The following is a 24,046-nucleotide window of genomic DNA, read 5'->3' as shown; positions in this document are numbered from 1 at the left end:
GGACATGTAGTAATAGTTTGACACCACTGCCTGATGTTAATAGCTTTACTCCTAGAGGGGGGATTAGTGTTTGAGCGTGAGGAGACGTAGGAGGCTGTAATTTGGCCTGAGGAGCAGTAGGGGGGAGGCAAGGGGAGGGGAGGGCGAGGAGAGGAGAGGACGAGGAGTGGGAGGAACTTGTAGAGCCTCCAGATTTCATTCAGAACTCGAAAGGCAGCAGGTTAACATCTATGAACTGAGTACCGTAGAAGATCCCCCTTTTTCTCTCTCTCCTCTCTCCGTTGGATTTACTTTTTTTTCCCTCCCCGACACTAAGGATATTTATTTCGAGACAACGTCTGGAGTATCAACCTGCGGATCTATGCGAACCCTACGCGGGAGTCATCGACATTTGTGAAGTTGAAGAGGAGGAATGTATCGTTTCTTTGTGAAACTAACATTTCTGATTCCAGCAATCGTCATCTCACAAGGTAAGCAGTTTTCCATGAGTTATGCTGCGGAGAATGATCGGTGCAAGATGACGGCGGGACTCGGTCCAAATTCAATTCAAATCTCACTTTGGAAAAGTTAGTGCGTAATGTGCAATAAAACACGCATCGACTTAAAGACTTTGGTCTACTTTAAATACACAATAAAAGCCCGGCTTTTGTTTGAAGTTGGTAGATTTAATCGCTTTAAAACTCCGAGAAACTTTTTCCAAGAGCTTTTCATAGTCGTGGGAACGATTTCACTAGAAGGGGATGCGCCAAAACCTGGAGTGCGCTTGGCTGCTCGACTTAAGAAGTGTTCTCTAGTAGAGGATGTTGTATTCACGTTATTTTGTCTGCACAGACTGAGCACACACTGGCCATATACTTTACGTGCAACAGTGACTTATCTAAAACTTTGGGCATAAATCCACACTTGCACTAGGTGCACTTCCTTCTAACCAAATGTTTGGTTAAGTACTGTTTTTAATAGACACTGTTGGTATTAAAGTCTTAAATTGTTCTGAACTCAGGTTTTAAACAACATTGGAGATAATGGAAGTCGGTCCGTGTGTTGGGACGGGGGGGACGCGAAAGGAGAGGGGGATTGCGCGAGGGGGAGGGAGGACACCTTTTGTCTGCATGTGTGGGAGAGTTGTGAGTGCCGGGTGGAGGGGTAGATTGGGGGGGGTGGCTGCTGTTGTTCCCGTCTGCCGGTAAACAATGCCCGAGGAGAGTGTTTTATGGCTCGTGCTGGACTCTGCTTTCTTTTGTTGCGCATCTGAGCCCCGCAGCTGCTGCGCTCTCCCCGCGAAAGCGTGCGCTCCCAAAAGCCACGCACCACGCGCTCACGTCCTCACCGGTGTGTCCACAGCAGCCAACCCCAATATCCCCCACGGGCACTCGTGTAACAAATCAATTTAAAGATCAGCGCGTGTGTGTTGCGTGTATTAAAATTGAAATTCCGCTGAATAAATATGTATTAAAATGCCTCTGATGAATAATTTCCCACTGATAATTTCACATCAGCCTAATCCTCCTTAATCCTAACAGCTAGTCTAACAGTACAGATTTCCCATACACGTAGGGAGTTCCTGTTGGATTAATTAAAGATGTGTATTTATGTTTTTGTTTTTTTTATGCATTCAACAGGTCTAAGATGCTCCCAACCTACTGAGTCATGCCTGAATGGAGGAAGATGCGAAGCCACCTCAAATGGAAATGGAGAATGCAAGTGAGTTAACAGGCAAACTGTGTATATAAAAAAAAACAGCAACGTGCGATGCACCAGATGTTGCACTTCAGAGCACAACACAGCACTTACATTCACTGCTATCTTTTTGTGCTCGCTGGAATTTGTGCAGTCTTAGTAGTAGTGCAGTGTAGCGTAATTTTGGCCCCATGGAAGTGCTTTTTTTTTGGTTGGGAATAAAAGGGGCCACATATTCCCCCTTTCATTCCAGCCTTTGAGCGGGCCCTGTGCCCAGCAACCGGAGGCCCTTGAGTTTTATTCTGCGCTGGTGTGCTCCTGTAACCCTCCAGGAGCTGCACTGCTCAAAGCACACATTCCCCGCCAAAAAAAAAGTAAAAGAAAAGACTTTCAAGGATTGAAGAAATTAAAAAAAAAAAAAAGAAGGAGAAGAAGAAGAAAGTGCAGATCCAGAGTGCTGGAGAGGTGGGGGGGGGGGGGGGGGGGGGGGGGGTAGCTAGACAAAAGCCCACCCCCTCCCATCAGCAGCCCCGTTAATGAATGCAAGACCCCTCCGCCAGCAAAGTGAGAGGACGCGTCCAGTCCTAAATCTTGTTTTTCTGCTCTTTCATGGGCGACAGCTGGGGCTCGCCCGCCGCCCGTCACCCATTGTCCTGCAGTCAGAATAATGCTGTGTGACTAATCTGAGTGGGGCTTCCCATCATGCCACAGCCACCCCAAAACACCGCAGCACACACCAAACCCCTGCCACAGCCCTCCCCCCTCCAAAAGGCCTGTCTACATCTTTCTGAATGGACACCCCCCCAACCCCCCTCCCTCGCTATCCACCCCACATCTCCATCTTCCCCCTGCCTTACCCGTGTGTGATCTCCATTTGAAAGCCAGATGGCTGTGAAATGTAATTGGATTGGATGTCAAGAGAGTGAGATTAATTGGAATAAAGTGCAGAAATTCGAACGCAAACAAGTGGGAACAGACCGAGGGCCAGATTGCGGGCTGTTTGTTTAGACTATGGATTGGTGGTGGTTTACGGGTGAGACACTTAATACGCAGACATATTCCTATTAACCGGCCGTCATGTACGTAAGCATGTGACGCCCAACTTCTTTTGCACTTCGCATCCAGTTGTGGCATCGTTTCATCCCCTCCTTGCCCGCAAAAAAAAAAACTCAGAGGTGGCCTGGTTTGCCCTCGGGGCATGTGGTCGTGGCAGGCGCTCATCTGCTCGGTGGGGACACGGAGGAGCCATTGAGGGTCCCGGGCTTCTAGCCCGAGGCCACCAATTCACAATATCTAATCTGCACGCTCCGCGCACACATGCAGACCTCCACACGTGTGCGCACACTGGCACACAGAGAGTCCCCCTCACCCCCACAAAGCTGGTATTGTGGTCTCCATCTCTGCTCGGCCCAATTAAAAACAGACAGGATAAGAGCATCGCTTCACCCGCCCGCACTCTCTCTTCCTCCTCGCTTCCCTCTCATTAATCATTCATCCCTGCCAAGCCAAGCAGCCATCGGTCACGGGGTGCTCGGGGAGATTCGGGGGTCAGAGTTTAGCGTCTGTAGCAGGAGGGGAAGGGGGGGAGGGCTTTCAACAATGATCCGACTTGTTTTTGTTTTTTTTAAATCATCACCTCATTTGAATATCTGCCTGTGACGTCACTCACGGAAATCCCATCCACGGTTCGAGGGAAGACTGGTCTGACTCCGTGACGACCAAAGTGAAAGCACCGCACCAGATTTAGGGCTGAATTGTGTCATAAGATTAACAGTTCCCATCACAAGATGGAAGGTTGAAAGGCATTCAACCCCCGAAATGTTTTTTCGAACCCACTCGTGCAGCCATTGAAGTCATCTGTGAGTCATGTTCTGTGGTTTATGCAGCAGACTGTAAGCATATGGTGTCACAGATTTGAGTGGTGAGATGGGTTTAAATCCTGTTTCAGAATCGTTCCCACGAGCGCGAGAGTGAAATCACATGTTGGCACGGAGAACAAGGTTAGGACGCCGTGTTTACTGTGGTAATTACATGTCTCATGAATGGGTTCATTTGGATTGTGTTGGGACGAATTCGGTATCCTTGGAGGGGAGGATGTTTTTCCTGTTTCCTGGTTGTAAAAATAGACCCCCCTCCGCCCCCTTACTTTAAATGTGTAGGACGCTCTCCCCCCAAAACAGGAACAGACTTGCTTCTTGGTCCACGTCTGTCAGATTTAACACAAACAATCAACTCAACAGGTGTCTGGCAGATCAGAGATGAGGTTTTAAACATGTGATTCAAACGTAAGCACATAAAACTAGGAGAGATTGTTATAGCCCAGACGATCTAGATCTAGTTTAGATGTGCCTTATAAATAGACACATTACAGCTTCAGCAAATGTTGGCCGAAAATAGCAGTGGTGAACAAGTCTTTCACAAACATAAACATATTGTTTAATTCAAAGTACTCATTTATCTCAGTTACCTCACCAGCTACTGACGGTGATTCACTTTTACTCTCTCTGTGTGCTCATATGAATATGAAACACGCAAAAGGGTAAAAGGTGAGATGACAATGGAAATTTATTTTGTCTGACTTTCATCTTAGATTTGCAATTTTAGGGAAGGGCTGAATCATCTGGGTACATAAAATGCAGCAGTGCGCTGTCTGTGGTGGTACTTGACTCTAAGCCACAGCAAGATGTGACCGTAATGGGGAAGCACTCTGTCGCGATTCTGTGAAGTAAGAGGTTATCTGAAGGTCTGGGGCTTCCTGTTTCCCATGAGCTGAAGATGTGTGGTGATGTAGGCAAGTTGAAAGCGCGCGTGGGGGCACGGCGACATGCGAGTTCGAATTTGGTTTCCATTTGAGCGAGAGTAACGAGGGCACGGCAAAGTTGAAAGGCTGCTGCCCTCTACCCCAAATTTGCGCGTCGATGCTGCTTTGCTGAAACAGACACTGTTTTGGTCGGAGGTAACTGTTAATAATAAACCCAGAAAACATCTCAACTGTCTCCGCGCATATCTGAAATACTGCAAGACGTTGGCCTGAAATAGATGTGTGTGAGAGAGACCAAAAGCCTGTGATGGTTTGTGAGGTCTCTGACCTTGCAGGGGGGCTGCCTGGTGTTGCGTATTGATGGTAAAATGTCTTGCCCGTTAAAGAGCATGCAGAGCAAGACTAGCGCCACTAAAAAGATGTTACACTCTCCCTCAAGGAATGCCGCTCTTCGTTTGTCCTCCTATAGGATTACCAGGCAGGTCTCTGTGAAAGGCTCAGCTCCGTGCGGGCTTAAGCGAATCAGGAGCATACAAATGCATGACGGGGTTAAGTGTGCCTGCTGGTGTTGGTGCTTTTATTGGGGTTTAAGCTCTAAGGCTGCCACTCCCCTGGTTGGGCCCATTCCCTAGATGCCAGGGCCCCTTTGAAACAACAGTGGGCAAGGTTGACGGTGCTCCGCTCTTCTTTTTCCCCAACGTGAAAGCAAACTGGCTGCCGTCAAGAAAACATTCAATATACTGTACGTTTTCTCACATTAACTGCTGGCGTGGCCCCTTGAAGAGACTGATCTGGAAATCCTCAGAGCACAGCAATCAAAGCTGCGCTGTCAGAGCAGACTGATAAGAGGCTATTTCGCTTGAGTGGGTGCTGAAAGTTCACATCTACAAGGCCTGGCTGTCAAATGTAGGAACTCCTCTGCAGGTCATGTTTTTCTTTTTTTATTTATTTATTCATCTAATGAATAAGGGGGAACAGTTACAGCTGTTGATCCCTAGTGCCATCAATCAAATTTCACCTGAAAGAAACGAGAAGGACTTGGAAAACAAGAGGCAGTCGTTGCTGTGGTGACATGTTATGGGCCGACCTGATTGATGGTTATCTGACTCCGGGCTAGAGGTTACTGATAACAATCACGAGAAGTCAAGTTGCAGGCAGGTGTTTTAAGAGTTCAACCGTGAGTTGGGATGTTTTTGCACCGTCTGAGAGTTAAGTACAAGCACTTCAGTGTATCTGCCACCGACAGAACAAAGAGCGGCAGACACGCCGTTGAAGTTGTGACCTCGGCGTTCGGCATTTTCCCCATGAAAGTGATCTTACCGTCATTAGCGAAGCAGGTGCTCAGCCCTTGTCACTCCGCTTGACCCTCGTAAATCTTCCAGGTCTGCTCGTTTTGGAGCACGGGACGAAAAATAACCGCCTTTTCTAAAGGGATTTTATTTGAAAACCTAGTTTTGAATGTTTGCATGGTCTTCCTGAGAGTTTTTAGCTATTGAAGAGATGAGGCATTTACAACAGGTCACTCACTAATGAGTATGTGTGAGTATTCCATATCTTCCTGGTGCAGCGTTTCTCATTCATTAGCTTTTAGTATTGTGTCGTAAAGGCATTGTATTGCAGATCCTTCCAGATCCAGTGCATTTCTCATTTTCCCTGGCTGCGCTACATTGTCCTGTTCGTGGTATTACTAACAGATGTGGACCCCGGGGGTCAGATCTTGGCTAATGATTAGACACATCTTAGGGAACATCAGCTAACCTTACAAAATGAATGAGGAGGAAAGGGCAGAAACAAAAACACAAGAGGCAATAAAGCGGGAGAACAAAAACAAAAAGAAGACGATAATCGTGTAACGTTTTTGTAAGCGGCATGCAATGGAAACGCGAAGATAGAAACTTTAAATTGTAGACGTACTGTGTATACATGAAGACTGTATGCCACCCTTTTCTTTTCAGTCACATTTTCCACAGCGGTGGCATTTCCAGTGCACAGTTGGGTCTGGTTTTGTGTCGGAGGATAAAGTCACCCCCAGAGTGACAGATGGTAGATCGGTCCCAGCAGGGACAGAGGAGAGAGGGGAGAGAAGGCAAAGAGGCCGTCCCACAGTCACAAAAGTGTTTAGGGTCAGAGGTCGAAGAAGCATCTGCTCCGGCCTGAGGGGACATTGCGTCGCTGGGAGAGACCTGTTGCCGTGGTGTGTGCTGCTGGTCTTTTCAGCATGTGGGTGGATCTTTATCTCAGACCGGGCTGACTTCAGGACAAAGAGGATCTATTACAGTTAGTTAGCGTGGGGCGACACGCACACACACACACCATTAATAACATCTCTGTTTCATCACACCGAGTGAGATTTTTTTACAGTCCCTTTGTGGCCGTTTAGTGTGTTTTCAAGCTGAAGCAAAATAGGAAGCAGGGAAACTTCAAAGCGGCCCCAAATGCTTTTACAATCTTCTGTCAATTGCAACTGTCTGGGCTCCCCGCGGGGACACACGGGACTGTTAAAAACTCCCTGACTGCTCTCACCTAACTAAGTCAACAATGGAGTTTTCAGCAGTCCCTTGCGACATAAGGAGAATGCTGTAAAAAGCAAACTTCTGGGAGCTATAAAAAGTCACCCTTGCGGGAGAAAATGGGAAACGAGAACTACGAAACGCTAAACGGGTCAAACGAGAGACGCGGAGGAGACGAGAATGTGGGAAACGTCAGTGTTGCATAAAAAGGGGACATCCAACAGGTAAGGAGGAGGTGAATTAAGAGCGGCGAGGTTGGTGGTGGCGGAGCTGAGGAGACAGAAGTTGCAACAGCTGACTTCACATGGGTTCTTTATGTCCCTGGAGGAGAGGTTGGCTTGTCAGCACCCCCATCTGAGAAGGGGACAGAGGGGAGGTAGAGGAGGAGGGGGAGGAGGGATGAGGGGAAAGGAGGAGGAGAAAGGAGGATGGGGGGAGGAGGAGGAGGAGCCCTGTCCAACAGCTGCCTTCATTAACATGCGCACCTGCTCCCTGTGGAGATACTGGGAGACCAACAGATGCCCTCCCTTACACATAAACACTCAAGCAGGAAACGCGCACGACTACACACCGTCACACAAGCCCCGATTCAAACATAAACACTTTTTTCGCTGACTTTAAATGCTGCCTCACGTGACAGATGGGACTTCACTGTTATATGAAAGCCGCATACCAAATGACGTTTGCAAATGAGAAGTGAAAATCCGCGACTTCCATGCAGTCTGCTTTTTCGGTGAAAACGTTTTTTTTTTCTGCAAAAGCGGCAAAACGGGTGGCTCCTCTTTGTTGACCTTCTAACCCGGGTTTTTATATTGTAATAATCCATCTATAAGGCCGGTTCGAGCTGTGTGACTGTAACTGTCCTTGGTGTGGATGGGAAGCACCCGAGAGCTTAGGCCCTGAATGCAGAGCTTCGTATGGGACATCCATAGGCGGCACAGTCCCCTTGATCTCTACGGTCATTCAGGATGAGTGTGGACAGCAAGGTAGATGGGAACAGGCTGTTAGGTCTAGACCATTTTGTGGCGTCTGTTGTCCCAGCAGAATGTGTTTTCAAGGTTCAGAGGGACTATAATCCAGAGAGACACACTAGAACAACATGCTGTCCTGCTGCAGTGGGACTTTGCTGGGCGGGAAACTTTCAGTCCCCTTCCACTCCCCCCCCCATTATTCCCCCTTTGTTTAGATAATTGTTCCCATGATTTAAACAAAAACGATCCCGTTTTTTCCAATCGTCGCTGACCCCTCCTGTTTCGCTTTCTGCTCCCAGGTGTCCCAGCGACTACGTGGGCAGTCGATGCCAGTTCCCGAGCCCCTGCAGCCCTTCGCCCTGCCGCAACGGCGGCGAATGCCGGGCCGTCTCCCACGGCAACACGTTTGATTTCCGCTGCGTGTGCCGCCTGGGTTTCACCGACCGCCTGTGCCTGACCCCCACCAACCACGCCTGCATGAGCTCCCCGTGCCACAACGGAGGAACCTGCGATCTCCTTACTCTCACTACCTACCGCTGCTTCTGCCCACCTGGTTGGTCAGGTATGTAGCTAAAAAACCTCAAACGTTCCGACTCTGACTTTGCTTTTCCTGCATGAACCATAATGATGGACTGTATTTTCTCTTCAAGGCAAGACCTGCAGCACTCCCAACCCGTGTGCTTCCTATCCATGTGCCAATGGCGGCCAGTGCTCAGCCGTGGATTCCAACTTCATCTGCACCTGCCCGCCCAACTTCAGCGGTCAGACCTGCAAGCAGGACGTGAACGAGTGTGGCCAGACTCCCTCGCCCTGCGTCAACGGCGGCGTGTGCGTGAACGAGGTCGGCTCGTACCACTGCCGCTGTCCCCAGGAGTACACCGGCCAGCACTGCGAGACCCCTTACCTGCCGTGCAGCCCCTCGCCCTGCCAGAACGGGGGCACTTGCGTCCAGAAGGGAGACACCACCTACGACTGTAGCTGCCTTCCAGGTAAGACCAGCGGAATAAAGGAGAATAATTTGATTTTTGTTGACATATGGAGTGGGCATATGGTTAATTTAGCAACAGAACGCACACTTTTGTTGTCCTGTTGGATCAGTTGACCTAAAAACCAGTCTGCTGTAGTAAAATCTGATTGGGTGGAGTGTGTAATCTCTGGTTACCCCCCCTCCTCCCCTCCCTGCTGCCTCTGCCAGCCTCCACTGGCAGGATGCAGCCCCACAGACGTTTCCTTCTGATAATCACCGGCGACCCCACACACCACCACAGATACACAATCGCGAACGTATAGATATGCACCCCTATTCATGAGGTCACAAACTCGCAAAAAATATCTTGTTTTTCAGCTAAATGCAGCCAGTCTGTCTGTCATCTTTATTGTGTTGTGCATGCAAAGATATTGGTCGCCGGCGTTAGAGTCGGGGCACCGACTGTCACGAAGCTTTTCCCCTTCCAGATGAAAAAAGAAAAATCGCCAATTTACCTTTCAGCGGCCATTGTTAGTGTCTGATTTAGTGCTAATGATCAGCACAAAGCGTGCTGTCCAGACATGCAGATGAATGAGGGATATCGCAGGGTTGTGTGTTAAAGTTTAAACCATGCTGTGTGGCTCTCGTGGGTGTCGGTGCAGGAATGCGTTCCGATACTAAAGCTGCTCGGGCACCTGCGGAGCTGGTTGATAGTTAATCAGAGTATCGTGCCTGTAAAACCCACTCAATCCTTTGATGTTTGAGGAGGAGACAAGCTGTGCTGTCATCCACGGGGCATTAAAACAATCTGCCACGAGGATAGAGGGAGCTTATCTTTTTGTTAGCGCACAGTGATAAGAGGAGGAAGGAAAGGTCTAATTATTAGCCAAATTCGAGTGTTGCCAAATCGGTTTATATGCTGTTCTAATTAACTACGCATTTTTCCATTAGGCTTCAACGGCCACCACTGTGAGCATAACATCGACGACTGCCCAGGCCACAACTGCCAGAATGGCGGCGTATGTGTGGACGGGGTGAACACCTACAACTGCCAGTGCCCTCCTCACTACACAGGTAACCTCGCTCTAAGAAAACACGGCAACAGTAAACACGGTTAATGTCCGTCCCAATCGTGCTCATCCTCCTTTTTTCTTTATAAAAATGGTTCAGGTCAGTACTGCACAGAAAACGTGGACGAGTGTGAGCTGATGCCCAACGCCTGCCAGAATGGAGGGACGTGCCACGACACTCACGGGAGCTACCACTGCGTCTGCGTCAACGGGTGGATGGGCGACGACTGCAGCGAGAACATCGACGACTGTGCCAGCGCCGCCTGCTATCACGGCGCCACCTGCCACGACCGCGTCGCCTCTTTCTTCTGCGAGTGTCCCCACGGACGCACGGGTACGACCGTCTGTGGATCCTCCCAGGTACAGTGTCCACGCACACCGCGGGCCTCAGAGATTAAACGCGGTGTATCGGTGCTTGCAGGTTTGCTGTGCCACCTCGACGACGCCTGCATCAGCAACCCCTGTCAAAAGGGCTCCAACTGCGACACCAACCCGGTCAATGGCAAGGCAATATGCACCTGTCCCCCAGGTTACACCGGATCGGCCTGCAACCTTGATATTGACGAGTGCTCCCTTGGTAAGTTACAAAGTCTCGGTCTCAATCGATCGCACATACATTTCTACGGATAAATGACAACTCGTGCCTTCACTGTTTTAGGTGCAAACCCTTGTGAGCACGGCGGCCGCTGCCTCAACACCAAAGGCTCTTTCCAGTGTAAGTGTCTTCAAGGATATGAAGGACCTCGTTGCGAGATGGACGTCAATGAATGCATGTCCAATCCTTGCCATAACGACGCCACCTGCCTTGACCAGATTGGAGGTTTCCACTGCATCTGTATGCCCGGTAAGAGCATTGGTTTATATTGAAAGAAAATTTGATTATTTTATGTATGTATATTGATAATTAAGATACCAGTTACTCGGCTCACAAAGGGTATTTGTCTTCTCTCTCATTTCAGGATATGAGGGTGTGTTCTGTCACATCAACACAGATGAGTGCGCCAACCAGCCGTGTCTCAATAATGGCAAATGCATTGACAAGATCAACTCGTTCCACTGCGAGTGCCCCAAAGGTGAGACGCTGGGAACTGAAAAAAAAATTATGATTTAACTTGAGGAACAAAAACAAGACCTGGGTTGGCTTGGGTTTCACTTAACCCAATATTGGTGAGACAATCAGAGCACAGACGAGGCTATAAAAGAGTGTATGATTAACCTGTCTGTCAATGAGTACAGCACACACGGCTGACAGATTGAATCAATGATTCACCTTTTCTAATAGTTTAGCTCAAGGGTTTATGAGTGAAATGTGCAGAGTGAAGCAAGCTTCTGAACCATTAGCATATTTGGCGGGCACGGGAGTTTGTGTTAGAGCTTAGCGCCAAAATTGGGGGGCAGGGATTGGTTTATTGCCGGTAGGCTGGAGGCCATTGTGTTGTGGTTTAAAAGAAAGATTTTGCTGCACAGTAAGAGCTAAGAAAAGGGGGGGGGGTTGGAATGGCTTGTAAGGGCTTTCAGCGTCCTGCGGGCCTACTTCAGATGCAAATGAGTTTTTCTGTTCTCTATTTTCACACCGTGCACACTGTAGATATGACTTATAGAGCTCCACTATTTATTTAGATTGTAGTTTTAAATTGACTTTTTTTTTATGCATTTGCAGGTTTTTCTGGCGGTTTGTGTCAAGTGGACATTGACGAGTGTGCCAGCACCCCCTGCAAGAATGGCGCCAAATGCACAGATGGACCCAACAAGTACACTTGTGAATGCGCTGAAGGTACCACGGTTTTGTGTAATGTAAAAAAAAAACAAAACATTTTCTTTGGTCCTAATTTGTGTCAGAGTTTTCAAAGTCATTTTCTCCTCCCCGCCAGGTTACACAGGGCAGCACTGTGAGACCGACATCAACGAGTGCTACTCGGATCCCTGCCACTATGGCACCTGCAAAGATGGCCTTGCCTCCTTCACCTGCTACTGCCGACCTGGCTACACTGGCCGCTTGTGTGAGACCAACATCAACGAGTGCCTAAGTCAGCCCTGTAAGAACGGTGGTACGTGCCAGGACAGGGAGAACACGTACATCTGTTCCTGCCCTAAAGGAACCGCGGGTGAGTTTTCAGCAATCCTCATGCAACTCTACCAGTAAAAAATATGCGCATCTTCCTCATGTTTTCTTCCTTGTGTTCACAGGTTTCAATTGTGAGGTGAACCTGGACGACTGTAAGAGCAAGCCCTGCGACTACGGGAGGTGCATCGACAAAATCAATGGCTACGAGTGTGCCTGCGAGCCGGGTTACACAGGTGAGCGCTGGGTGGAGTTTACAGGTGCAGGGGGATGGTCCCCTGAGCTTTGGGAGGGGCAGGTAGGACAGGTGGCTGGCGGGTCCACTCTTGGGGAACAATGGTGTCAGATTGCCTGTGTAGGACAGGGGGACAGAGAAAGGGAACACAGCCCCCAACCTGATACATGCACAAACACACACACAAAGCGCTAACTTTGTTTGCCATTTGAAAAGACTGTGACGTTCAGGCTGGAAAGAGTCTGTAAGGCGATACTTTAAAAGGAAGAGAGACTGGCCTTTAATCACATATCTGATGTTTATTAGAGTGTGACCGCGCAACAAACCCCGCGAACGGCTCAAATTGTGTGACGTGTTTTCACTTTGCTGGCGTTCGTCTACCTGTAATGTACAGGAATACAGAACTTTAGTAACTGTCTCAGCAAGTCGACCACTCTTGTCTTCACCCCTTTCATGACCCGACAGAGCCAGTTCTGACCGGTAGTGGCTCTGTGATTATGCTAAAAAAAAAAAAGGGAGACGGGGGGACCAAGAGGGAGGGACAAGTGTGTGTGCAGGCTGCTGCGCATCCCTCCTCCTCTTCCTCCCCCCCTCCGTCTTTTTGTGCTGACGGGGTGAGCGTGGAGGACATAGCAGGACTGAGGGACAGAGGGACAGAGGACTATTGTAACTGAAGATCAGGCAGTTAGGACCTCCCCTCCTGATTGATGAAGGAGGGAGCTGGGTAGGAGATCAGAGGGGGGTTTAATTGTTACTCGGCCGTGTGTGAAATGGTTCTGGCCTTCTGTCCCCGTAAACAGCCCTGGGTGAGGCGAGTTGTCCCTGGATGGGGGGTGGTGCGTGTGTATGTGTGTGAATAGAGAGAGTAGCTGCAGCCCCCCCCCCCCCTTTTCTCCTGGCAGCACCTCCCTCCCTCAGATCCAGCTGAAACCCTTCTTTTGGCCTATTCAACAGTGCCCCATTCAATCAATGCAGGAGAGGTAAAAGTGCCTCCAGGGGCCACCAGGCTAGCCACACACTGGAGCGGCTAGAGCCTCTGCTCATTCAGTTCAATGGAGTCTTTCTCCTGTTGTTGACCAAAAGCCACACACCTTAGCTAGAGGATTATAAAAGCTTAAATAATACCACCCCAGAGACCCAAGTCTCCAGCTGTTTTGCCTCCATAATGCCCAGAGATAGATAGATTTTTCAATTTGAATATAGGCCCCGCTGTGCATAAAAATCACACTTTCCTATCTCGCAGGAACGATGTGCAACATCAACATCGACGACTGCGCCATCAACCCCTGTCACAACGGCGGTACATGCATCGACGGCATCAACAGCTTCACCTGCCTCTGCCCGGAGGGCTACAACGACGCCACCTGCCTGTCGCAGGTGGACGAGTGTGGCAGCAACCCGTGCATCCACGGCCGATGCAAGGACCTCATCAACGGGTGAGCGCCGGTCCTAATTTGACACAAGCGACCAAAAAAAAAAATGCAACCAGCGGAAAACATCACTAACACTGTGTTTCAATTCCCGCTGAAGCTACAAATGCACCTGTGACTCCGGCTGGAGCGGCCAGAACTGCGACATCAATAACAACGAATGCGAGTCCAACCCATGCATGAACGGGGGAACCTGCAAGGACATGACCAGCGGATACCACTGCACATGCAGAGCTGGCTTCACTGGTCAGTTACAAACCCCCCATCTTGTCACTTTCTTTTCTGGTGTTCGTAGCGGTTAAGTGGGCTGCCTACCCTGGATGGCTGGCTTTTGTCTAACCCGGATGTGTTCTCTAATCCTGCCGCTGTAGGACCTAACTGCCAAACTAACATCAACGAGTGCGCCTCCAACCCCTGCCTCAACCAGGGCACCTGCATCGATGATGTGGCTGGATACAAATGCAACTGCTTGCTGCCTTACACTGGTACGACGTGCAGCTAATCCCTCAGTCCAAGTACTAGACCCTTACCTGGATTGTGAGCGTAGTTTGCTTATTTCCCAGCCACTTGCACAGCTCTGATGTGCAAGTTTCCGCACAAAAGGCTTATCCTATCCCATCCTGTGTTGTTTTAGTAAACTTCACCCACCACTAACGGGGATGTCTGTTTTTGCCGTCACTGTATGGAAAGATCTGCTTATCCGCTTTGCCGGGATAACGGGAGTGTGTGTGCGTTTTAGAATAACATGCCACGGTGGCTAGCATAAGCCGAGGAGCGTCTCCGAGCCCCATTCCCACTTCCGCCACGTCCTGTTTCCTGTCTGTGATCGCACAATAGCAGGAAACAGGAAGGCCCTTCCTGTTTGGCTAAGTCGTCATGGAAATGGATAAGGAAGTGGGATGGAAACTGGGATTTAAAAATTACGTTCACTCTCCAAATTAAATATTTGACAATACAAATGTAGTGGTATATGTTTGATGGGGATTTTGTGCCACGTTACATGCATATTGACAGAAATTTTTTGTTCTGCAAACAGGTGAAAATTGTGAGACCCTGTTGGCTCCCTGCAGCCCCAGGCCCTGCAAAAATGGTGGAATATGTAAGGAGTCTGAGGACTACCAGAGCTTCTCCTGCATCTGCCCTGAAGGATGGCAGGGTAAGCATCACTTCAGCTTTTGCTTCATGTTGTAACTGTCCATTAGTTTATCCATCCATCCATCCACCCAGCAATGTCCTGATTTTTCTTTTCTCTTTATCTCAAGGTCAAACCTGTGAAATTGATATCAACGAATGTGTGAAGAGCCCGTGCCGCAACGGCGCTCTCTGCCATAACACCATGGGCGGCTATCAGTGCAAGTGCCAGCCGGGTTACAACGGCCAGAAGTGTGAGACGGACGTGGACGACTGCAAACCAAGTGAGGAACAGATCTCAGCCGCTGCGACTTCCCGTGCGGTCGATGATGTAAAACATCACTAGCGAAGGGCAACGTTACATCCTCTTTTCTGTGTTTCAGATCCCTGCAGTAACGGCGGCCTGTGTCGCGACGGCGTCAACAGTTTCACGTGTACCTGTCTGCCCGGGTTCCGTGGTGGCAGATGTGAGCAGGACATAAATGAGTGCGAGAGTAACCCCTGCAGGAACGGGGCCAACTGCACCGACTGTGTGAACAGCTACACCTGCACCTGCCCGCCCGGCTTTAGCGGCATCAACTGTGAGATCAACACCAACGACTGCACCGACAGGTAGCTTCGCCCTGCCTGCACTTGTTCAACTCTTTAAAACCTGTGCAAACAAAAGTAGTGCAATAACGTAACGTTTTTAAACCATTATCTCGTGTTTCTACAGCTCTTGCTTCAATGGAGGCACCTGCGTGGATGGAATTAACGCCTTCACCTGCCAATGTCTGCCTGGATTTACTGGCAGCTACTGTCAGTATGATATCAACGAGTGTGACTCCAAGCCATGCCTCAATGGTGGGACTTGCCTCGACAGTTACGGGACGTACAAGTGCACGTGCCCTCACGGATACACGGGAGTGAACTGCCAGGTAGGCAGATACACGGTTTGCGCCATTATTTAGGACTCTTCGCGTTTTCCTTTTATGCATTGACTCCATTAAACGGCTCATTAAGTATCTGCTCTCGGTTTCCTTTTTTAGAATCTCGTGCGCTGGTGTGACTCTTCCCCTTGTAAAAACGGAGGCTCGTGCTGGCAGCAGGGAGCCTCTTACACGTGCCAGTGTCAGACTGGATGGACTGGCCTCTACTGTGACATCCCAAGTGTATCCTGTGATGTTGCGGCCAAACAGCAAGGTACGACTATTTTTATCGTCTGGCATAGCTTTTAATTGTTCATGTACTGAATCTAATTACAGTGTGTGTTTTTTTTTATCTTCTAACTCCTTCTTTGTCTTTGATTGCAGGGGTTGAAGTGGCTCACTTGTGCAGGAATTCAGGCCAGTGTCTGGACGCTGGAAACACGCATTACTGCCGCTGCCAGGCGGGCTACACCGGGAGTTACTGCCAGGAGCAGGTGGACGAGTGCTCACCCAATCCATGCCAGAACGGAGCCTCGTGCACTGACTACCTAGGGGGATACAGTTGTGAGGTAGGAGATATAAGATTGGCTCAAAGTTGCAATGAGTGACATGCATTCTTTAGTTATTTGTCTCTCTCTCAACATTTTTTCAGTTGCATGAATTAAGATTGAAATCTCTGAACTTGAATTATTGTATAAAATGTGATCATTTGAATAACGAATTGTGTTTTTTCTTGTTCCCTCTCAGTGTCTCCCCGGCTACCACGGTGTCAACTGCTCTAAAGAGATCAATGAATGTCAGTCACAACCCTGCCAGAATGGAGGCACCTGCATTGACCTCATCAACACGTACAAGTGCTCCTGCCCCAGAGGAACACAAGGTGAATCCCTGTCACAGTTACATCCAGACCTGGGCAAAAAAAAAAAAAAAAATATGTGCGATAAGCAAATAGGACATCGGAACCAAAGTTTCTAACTCTCCGTCTCTTGTAGGTGTCCACTGTGAGATTAATCTGGACGACTGCAACCCCTCCAGTGACCCGATTACCAACGAGCCCAAGTGCTTCAACAACGGCAAGTGCGTGGACCGCATCGGGGGCTACCAGTGCGTGTGTCCCGCCGGCTACGTGGGCGAGCGCTGCGAAGGGGACGTCAACGAATGTTTGTCAGACCCCTGTGACCCCAGAGGCTCCTACAACTGCATCCAGCTCACCAACAGCTACCGCTGCGAATGCCGCACCGGATATACAGGTACCGATATGAGCGACCGGCTTCAACGGTACCGCAAGAGGCTAAATGATCACACGAGTTCCTGACACATGCTTTTTTCTCGTGCTCTACAGGTCAACGTTGTGACAAGGTGTTCGATGGCTGCAAAGGTCGACCCTGCAGAAATGGAGGGACGTGTGCTGTTGCCAGTAATACGCCTCATGGTTTCATCTGTAAATGTCCACCTGTGAGTTAGTCTATAACACTCAGTTTGACAATTTCCTCTTAAAAGATTTACTGTTAACATTTTCTTGAGGTTATAATCATAACCTTTGTCCATCTTTGTCCCTAGGGCTTCACCGGCTCGTCTTGCGAATATGATTCCCGGTCCTGCGGGAGTCTGAATTGCAGGAATGGTGGAACATGCGTGTCAGGGCACTTAGGCCCACGCTGCCTGTGTCCCTCTACCTTCACGGGGCCCGAGTGCCAAACCCCGACCGACAGCCTCTGCATCTCCAACCCCTGCTACAACGGCGGCACGTGCCAGATCACCCCAGACGCACCGTTCTTCCAGTGCAGCTGCCCCAGCAACTTCAACGGCCTGCTGTGCCACATACTGGACTACTCCTTCGTCGGAGGCTTCGGCCGCGACATCACCCCGCCCCCGGAAGTGGAGGTGAGCTGCGAGATTCCTCAGTGCGATGAGTGGGCAGGAAACCACATCTGCGACTCGCTGTGCAACAACCACGCCTGCGGCTGGGACGGGGGAGACTGCTCGCTCAATTTTGACGACCCTTGGCAAAACTGCTCGGCCGCTCTGCAGTGCTGGCGGTACTTCAATGACGGGAAGTGTGACGGCCAGTGCAACAGCCCCGGGTGCCTCTATGATGGCTTCGATTGCCAAGGACAGGAAGGACAGTGCAAGTACGTCTAAAAAAAAAAAAAAAAAAAAAATGAGAATATTGTTGTGTCAAATTTATGTTCTTGTATCATGATCCTAACTCGGTCTAATTCGTTTTATTTTTTTATTTTCCAGCCCTCTGTATGATCAGTATTGTAAAGACCACTATGCGGACGGCCACTGCGACCAGGGCTGCAACAACGCCGAATGTGAATGGGACGGCCTGGACTGTGCCAACAACATGCCAGAGAAGCTGGCAGACGGACACTTAGTCCTGGTGGTCCACATTCCTCCGGAACAGCTGAAGAACCGTTCCTCATCCTTCCTCAGAGAGCTCAGCAGCGTCCTCCACACTAACGTGGTTTTCCGCCGCGACGCCAAAGGAGAGCCCATGATCTTCCCCTACTATGGCAACGAGCAAGACCTGGTCAAACATAACGTGCTGAAGCGCTCCGCCGACGGCTGGCCTGAGTGGACTTCAGTGCCCGCAAACGTTTTGGGCCAGGTGAAGGAGAGCGTGTCCTCCATGGTCAGCTCACGGAAACGCAGAGAGCTGGATCCTGTGCAAGTCAAAGGGTAGGTTCAACAAAGACGTCCCGTTTATTTAGCGGATTATATTATTTGTATTTGTACGGTGTTAATATTTCTACCCGTTTCTCCCAATAGGTCAGTGGTGTACCTGGAGATTGACAACCGTCAGTGTTACCAGCAGTCCACTGAATGCTTCCAGAGTGCTACTGATGTGGCTGCGTTCCTGGGAGCGCTGGCCTCCAGTGGGAATCTCAATGTTCCTTACATTGAAGCAGTCACAAGTATGTCACTCATCTGTATTCTTTTAGCCCCCTTGAATAAACATACGTGCATTTGAAATGGACATCACACTGAAATCTTATGTAATCTTTATTGATTTTCACTATTTCTTCCAGGTGTGAGACCCACTGACTCCACTCCAGAGCTATACCCCATGTATGTTGTGTTCCTGGGCTTGGCTGCCCTGGGCTTCATCTGCCTGGGTGTTCTGGTGTCCCGTAAGCGGCGGAGAGAACATGGCCAGCTCTGGTTTCCCGAGGGGTTCAAAGTATCCGAGCCAAGTAAAAAGAAGCGCAGAGAGCCTTTGGGCGAGGACTCTGTTGGACTGAAGTAAGTAGGACTGTAGCTGAGGCGGCTACAGTGTTTTCTCTTATCCCTAGCTGGCAGCAGTTTGCAAAATTTGTATTTGATGTAATGTAGATCTAATCTGCGTCCTCGTTTCAACAGGCCCATGAAAAACTCTGATATCAATCTCATGGATGACAACCAGAATGAATGGGACGATGAGGATCCAGACTGCAGGCGATTCAGGGTACGATGAACAGCCTGATTTGAGCCTCCTCTTTTCTCAATTAACGCACAAATGTTTTTTCCAAAGCTGCCGATAGTGACACTGTGACGACTTGTCTTTCAGTTTGAGGAGCAGGCCATGTTGGATTTGAGCGATCGCACCGACCACAGGAAATGGACGCAGCAGCACCTGGATGCAGCCGACCTGCGAATCGCATCCATCGCTCCTACGCCTCCTCAGGGAGAAATAGAGAACGACTGCATGGACGTCAACGTCAGAGGACCAGGTGTGTACACAACATTTTCCTTCATCCGTTTCGCCATCTCCTCACCTCGTGACTGGGAGCTCACTATCTTCCTCTCCCTCCTTTTTCAGATGGTTTCACTCCCCTGATGATTGCCTCCTGCAGCGGTGGAGGACTGGAGACCGGCAACAGCGAAGAGGAAGAAGATCCGTCAGCGGAAATCATTTCCGACTTCATTTACCAAGGCGCCAACCTCCACAACCAGACTGACCGCACGGGCGAGACCGCCCTCCACCTGGCTGCCCGCTACGCCCGCTCTGACGCCGCCAAGCGCCTCCTCGAGTCCAGCGCCGACGCCAACGTTCAAGACAACATGGGCCGCACTCCGCTCCACGCTGCGGTGGCGGCGGACGCTCAGGGAGTGTTCCAGGTAACTGCTGCTTCTTCTGCGGAAGTCTCAAATTATTTTCGGCCAAGTTCATCCTTTAACTAAACAAGACGTTGCCCTCACAGATTTTAATCCGAAACCGCGCCACCGATCTTGACGCCCGCATGCATGACGGAACAACCCCGCTGATCCTGGCAGCCCGACTGGCAGTTGAGGGCATGGTTGAAGAGCTTATCAACTGCCACGCCGACGCTAACGCCACCGATGACTCTGGTAGGTGGCGTTCTTGTCAGCCTGCAATATCTTCACATCCTCGTGCTAGGGGTCGTAATAATAATAAACTCATCCAATCTGCAGGCAAATCTGCTCTTCACTGGGCCGCGGCTGTAAACAACGTGGAGGCCGCCATGGTGTTGCTGAAAAACGGTGCCAACAAAGACATGCAAGACAACAAGGTGCGTTAAAGGATCTGATCTAGATCAAGCTAGGTGTTGAGTAGTATTTGCCTCTTCTTACATCTTACATTCACAGCAGTTTATAAAGTTTATTAACTGTTTTTTTTTTTTTTTTTCTTTTTTCGTTTGATTCCTCAGGAAGAGACGCCGATCTTCCTCGCGGCGCGCGAAGGCAGCTACGAGACGGCTAAAGTTCTCCTGGAGCACTTCGCCAATCGTGAGATCACCGACCATCTCGACCAGCTGCCCAGAGATATCGCCCAGGAGCGCATGCACCACGACATCGTCCGCCTTCTGGATGAGTACAACGTAGTCAGGAGTCCCGGGCTCCACAGCACCCCGCTAAGCACCTCCAGCCTCTCCCCGCCTCTCTGCTCCCCTAACGACTATCTCAGCAACCTCAAGCCCAACCTTTCCGTCAAGAAGGTTCGTAAGCTCAGCGCCGGCGGGAAAGGAGGGAAGGACGGGGGCAAAGATAACAGGTTGAAGAAGAAAAAGTCGCTGGACGGGAAGAATAACCTACTCGACACATCGGCTGTCCTCTCCCCGGTTGATTCCCTCGAGTCGCCCCATGGCTACCTGTCCGATGTGGCCTCTCCACCCATGCCGTCACCCTTCCAGCAGTCCCCGCCTATGTCTCTGAATCACCTACAAGGCAATGGAGACTCCCACATGGGCCAGATGAACATGGGTAAGGACATGGGATGCATGTCTTTTGACCCTAACCCACCCCGTCTCTCCCACCTGCCGGTGTCCAGCCCCAACGGTCAGGGCGCGGCATCCATAGGCGGTAACAGGGGAGTCCCGTGTGACTGGATCTCCAGGATGCACCCGGGCGTAGGCCAGCAAGGAAGCTTCACCCAGGCGCCGCCCATGGCCCACAGCATGATGGGCGCTCTGCACGGCGTCAGCACTGCCACGCTGTCTCAGATAATGGGCTACCAGAACCTGCAGACCACCCACCTCGGCTCGTCGGCGCACATGATGCAGCAGGCTCACTCCCGGCAGCTCCAGCACCAGAACTCCAACTCAGCCACCGCCGGCCAGTCCCTCAATCAGAGTTTCCCAAACATTGAGATCAACGGCTCCGACATGCAGCAGAACAACGGCGCGGGCCGCTCCGTGGCCATCCACACGGTGATGCCGCAGGAGACGCAGATCCTCGGAACCCAGTTCCTCACCCCGCCCTCCCAACACAGCTATTCAGGCCCAATGGACAACACACCCAACCACCAGCTACAGGTGCCCGACCACCCATTTCTAACCCCTTCCCCTGGTTCCCCCGACCAGTGGTCCAGCTCGTCCCCACATTCCATGTCAGATTGGTCGGAGGGAATCTCCAGCCCGCCCACAAGTATCCACTCGCAGATGAATCTGATCCCAGACCAGTTTAAATAGAGACTCGTGAAAAATGGACCGAACTCTCGGGTTGAGTAAATATAAAGTACAACACGAACCGCGCAGAAAGAGAGAGACAAACGAGACTGAAGAGGCTTCTTTTTTATTATCAGTTTTTATACTAATGATAAGAACAGTTTTAGTTATTTTGTATTTATTTATGTGCTTTTTTTGACCTAAAAAATAAAGATGCTTTTATATTTATGCTTTGTTTTTGTTTTGTTATGTATGGGACGACTAGAAACCATTGAAAGGGAGTGTATATCAGAAAAAAAAGGCTCCTAGATGTGTACACTGGCTATTTATTTGTGTCTTGTGTTGATATATTCACTGGATTTATTTTAATCTTTTTGCGCATCGGTCTTTGCAAATTTTATTTTTGGGTTGCTTTATGTTTGTACAGATGTTCCCTTTTTTTTCGACTTTTATAGATTATTTTAAATTTTCAGTGTTAATTATATTTTAACCTCCTCTGTCTTTTTAAGTGACACAGGTTTTGTTACTGAACTACATTTCACTAAGTCTTATCACTGAGTCTGTGTTAGACGTTGATCAAATAAATATATATATAAAGTGTCACCTTTCGTAATGTTGCTTGCTACACTGTCCTCTTTAAGCGAAATGATACAAATAAATGAGAGTGTAATGTGGAGATTCTGGACCTTAAAGCACAAAATAAATGTTTCTTATTGACTACAAGATGCTTTCACGAACAAGCAGAAAAGCATCTAAACACATCTGAGGCTATTTTTTACGGGGTAGTGGTCTGGGCTGGTGCTGAGTAATTGATTTGTGATAATTTATGATGCTTATTTGTTTCATATTGTATCCCAAATCAGTGATTGTGGTTACCGTGTTTAACCTGTTAAGTGTTAAAATCGCAGACTTGTTGTTGAATGTTACATTTGCCACATTTTAAAATAGTGCCAGTGTGATTTCTGTTTTTCCTAAGAAAAAGCAATGTATTTGTGAGATTTCTTGTGAAAAAAAAAATGTCTTCAAGTTGGAAAACATTGTTTGTGAAAGAAATAGGGACCTTTGTGTGTTTTAACGACACCGCCTGCACTTTGTGAAGGAGCGCGGTTTAAGGTGTCTAAATGTCACGTTTTATAAACTAATCCAGAGGTAAATATGTTTTTAAGAAAAGTAATTCAAAATCAATCCTCGTGCAAAGTTGTAGTTTGCAAAGAAATATTTGCTGATTAAAAAATGTTTTGTAAAAATTGTCTTAATTCAATAAAAGCTTTAAAGCTTAAAAATGTGTCTCTCCTCTTCTGTCTTCCCTGAAATACTATCCACACAGCCCCTGTGCTTAGTTTCTCAAACTTAATTTGAAACGTAAACCACAGGAGCTGGTGTCTGGAGCCCTCTAGTGGTGGCACTTAGTCATTACAGGTGTCGCTCCGGCTCCAGACTAGAATGCATTTACATGTTGTAAAGATGCTTTAAAACAGGCATGCTAAATCACCTCTGATTTAGTTCCCAGAAAACAATACGAAAATATGACATTTCCACATGTGCTCATATTTGTAAATGGCATTGTTTAAATAATAACAGCAACTACAGCCTGGGCATTTGGGTTGCTTTGCTGAAGAGCTGAAACCGAATTTGAAAAGTTCTGAATCTTTCCAGAATGATCCTGTCTGTCATACAAAAGTTACTGGTTTCTTTATTTTCTATGATTCTGGTATCTGCACACACTCTTGCTGTTACAGTACAGGATTCAATCCAGGAACACAACAATAATCAATAAAAAAGTTTCAAGAGTCATATAAACCTATACCCATGGACATTACAAAAGGATGTGTTTCCTCATTTGTTAAGGCCTTTACTGGATCTGTCTTCAGTTGTTGGCCATGAGTCTTTCTACTAAAGACAGCACTCCTAAACAATTCCACCACGTTTACAAGCTTAACTAATGAAGAAATAACGAGGGAACAGCCCACATCTGTCCATGAAACAGCATTCAAGTCAAGTCTCTTTAATTTTGGGCAAATGAAAATAGGGGAGTGTTTCCATTTTGTCCAATTTAGTGTGAATATCCTCTAATTAAAGCTTTGTTGACTATGTTATAACACACGGCTAAAATAACAACAAAAACAGTATACTGTATATTACAAGAATCTATGCTCCATATGTGCTGCATTACTAAAGAAAACAACAACAGATTCCATTAAATGATCACAATGATCAAACTGAGGCCTCTAGAAAAGAAGGATGCAATTATAGGCTTTAAAAGCCAAACACGATGATTTATGCTGAAGTCCAGCACTAAACATTAAACATTATTTATCTCTGTGTTGGTTAACATTTGGTTAAAGCTCCAGTGGATCTGGAGAAGGGAGTTTCCAGCAAGTGGGGAACACGTAAATCTTCATAATTATAAGCAGTTTATGATTATTAAAATAA

At 48.6% G+C, this 24,046-nt stretch overlaps 1 protein-coding gene across 2 annotated transcripts; it reads left to right on the top strand.

Annotated features, from left to right (window-relative positions):
* Positions 1 to 211: 211 nt before the first annotated feature.
* On the top strand, positions 212 to 22,896 carry notch1a (notch receptor 1a). 2 transcript variants are annotated; one of them, XM_047569764.1, is made up of 34 exons: positions 212 to 470; positions 1,620 to 1,701; positions 8,219 to 8,481; positions 8,570 to 8,908; positions 9,838 to 9,960; positions 10,057 to 10,290; positions 10,378 to 10,533; positions 10,615 to 10,800; positions 10,916 to 11,029; positions 11,617 to 11,730; positions 11,828 to 12,061; positions 12,144 to 12,254; positions 13,497 to 13,689; positions 13,784 to 13,929; positions 14,055 to 14,168; positions 14,720 to 14,839; positions 14,946 to 15,098; positions 15,198 to 15,426; positions 15,530 to 15,731; positions 15,843 to 15,996; positions 16,107 to 16,291; positions 16,470 to 16,602; positions 16,715 to 16,972; positions 17,065 to 17,177; positions 17,283 to 17,854; positions 17,967 to 18,407; positions 18,498 to 18,643; positions 18,758 to 18,971; positions 19,089 to 19,173; positions 19,276 to 19,438; positions 19,528 to 19,826; positions 19,910 to 20,057; positions 20,142 to 20,239; positions 20,378 to 22,896. In XM_047569764.1, exons 1-34 carry the CDS (start codon positions 413 to 415, stop codon positions 21,635 to 21,637), a joined length of 7,440 nt encoding a protein of 2,479 aa, XP_047425720.1. In that variant the 5' UTR covers positions 212 to 412; the 3' UTR covers positions 21,638 to 22,896. The 2 variants fall into 2 exon arrangements, with proteins under 2 accessions (XP_047425720.1, XP_047425721.1); XM_047569765.1 differs by lacking the exon at positions 14,055 to 14,168.
* Positions 22,897 to 24,046: the final 1,150 nt, after the last annotated feature.

This window comes from Mugil cephalus, chromosome 19, assembly GCF_022458985.1.
Source record: "Mugil cephalus isolate CIBA_MC_2020 chromosome 19, CIBA_Mcephalus_1.1, whole genome shotgun sequence".
NCBI lineage: Eukaryota > Metazoa > Chordata > Actinopteri > Mugiliformes > Mugilidae > Mugil > Mugil cephalus.
The sequence above is the reverse complement of the archived record's forward strand: the minus strand, read 5'-3'. Positions and strand labels throughout refer to the sequence as shown.

Bases quoted from the DNA above. Each gene is read 5' to 3' on its own strand.
- notch1a (XM_047569764.1), top strand. From the start codon at position 413: ATGTATCGTTTCTTTGTGAAACTAACATTTCTGATTCCAGCAATCGTC. The intron at 12,255-13,496 runs GTGAGCGCTGGG...CCTATCTCGCAG, and splicing joins CTGCGAGCCGGGTTACACAG to GAACGATGTGCAACATCAAC. The intron at 14,169-14,719 runs GTACGACGTGCA...TTCTGCAAACAG, and splicing joins CTGCTTGCTGCCTTACACTG to GTGAAAATTGTGAGACCCTG.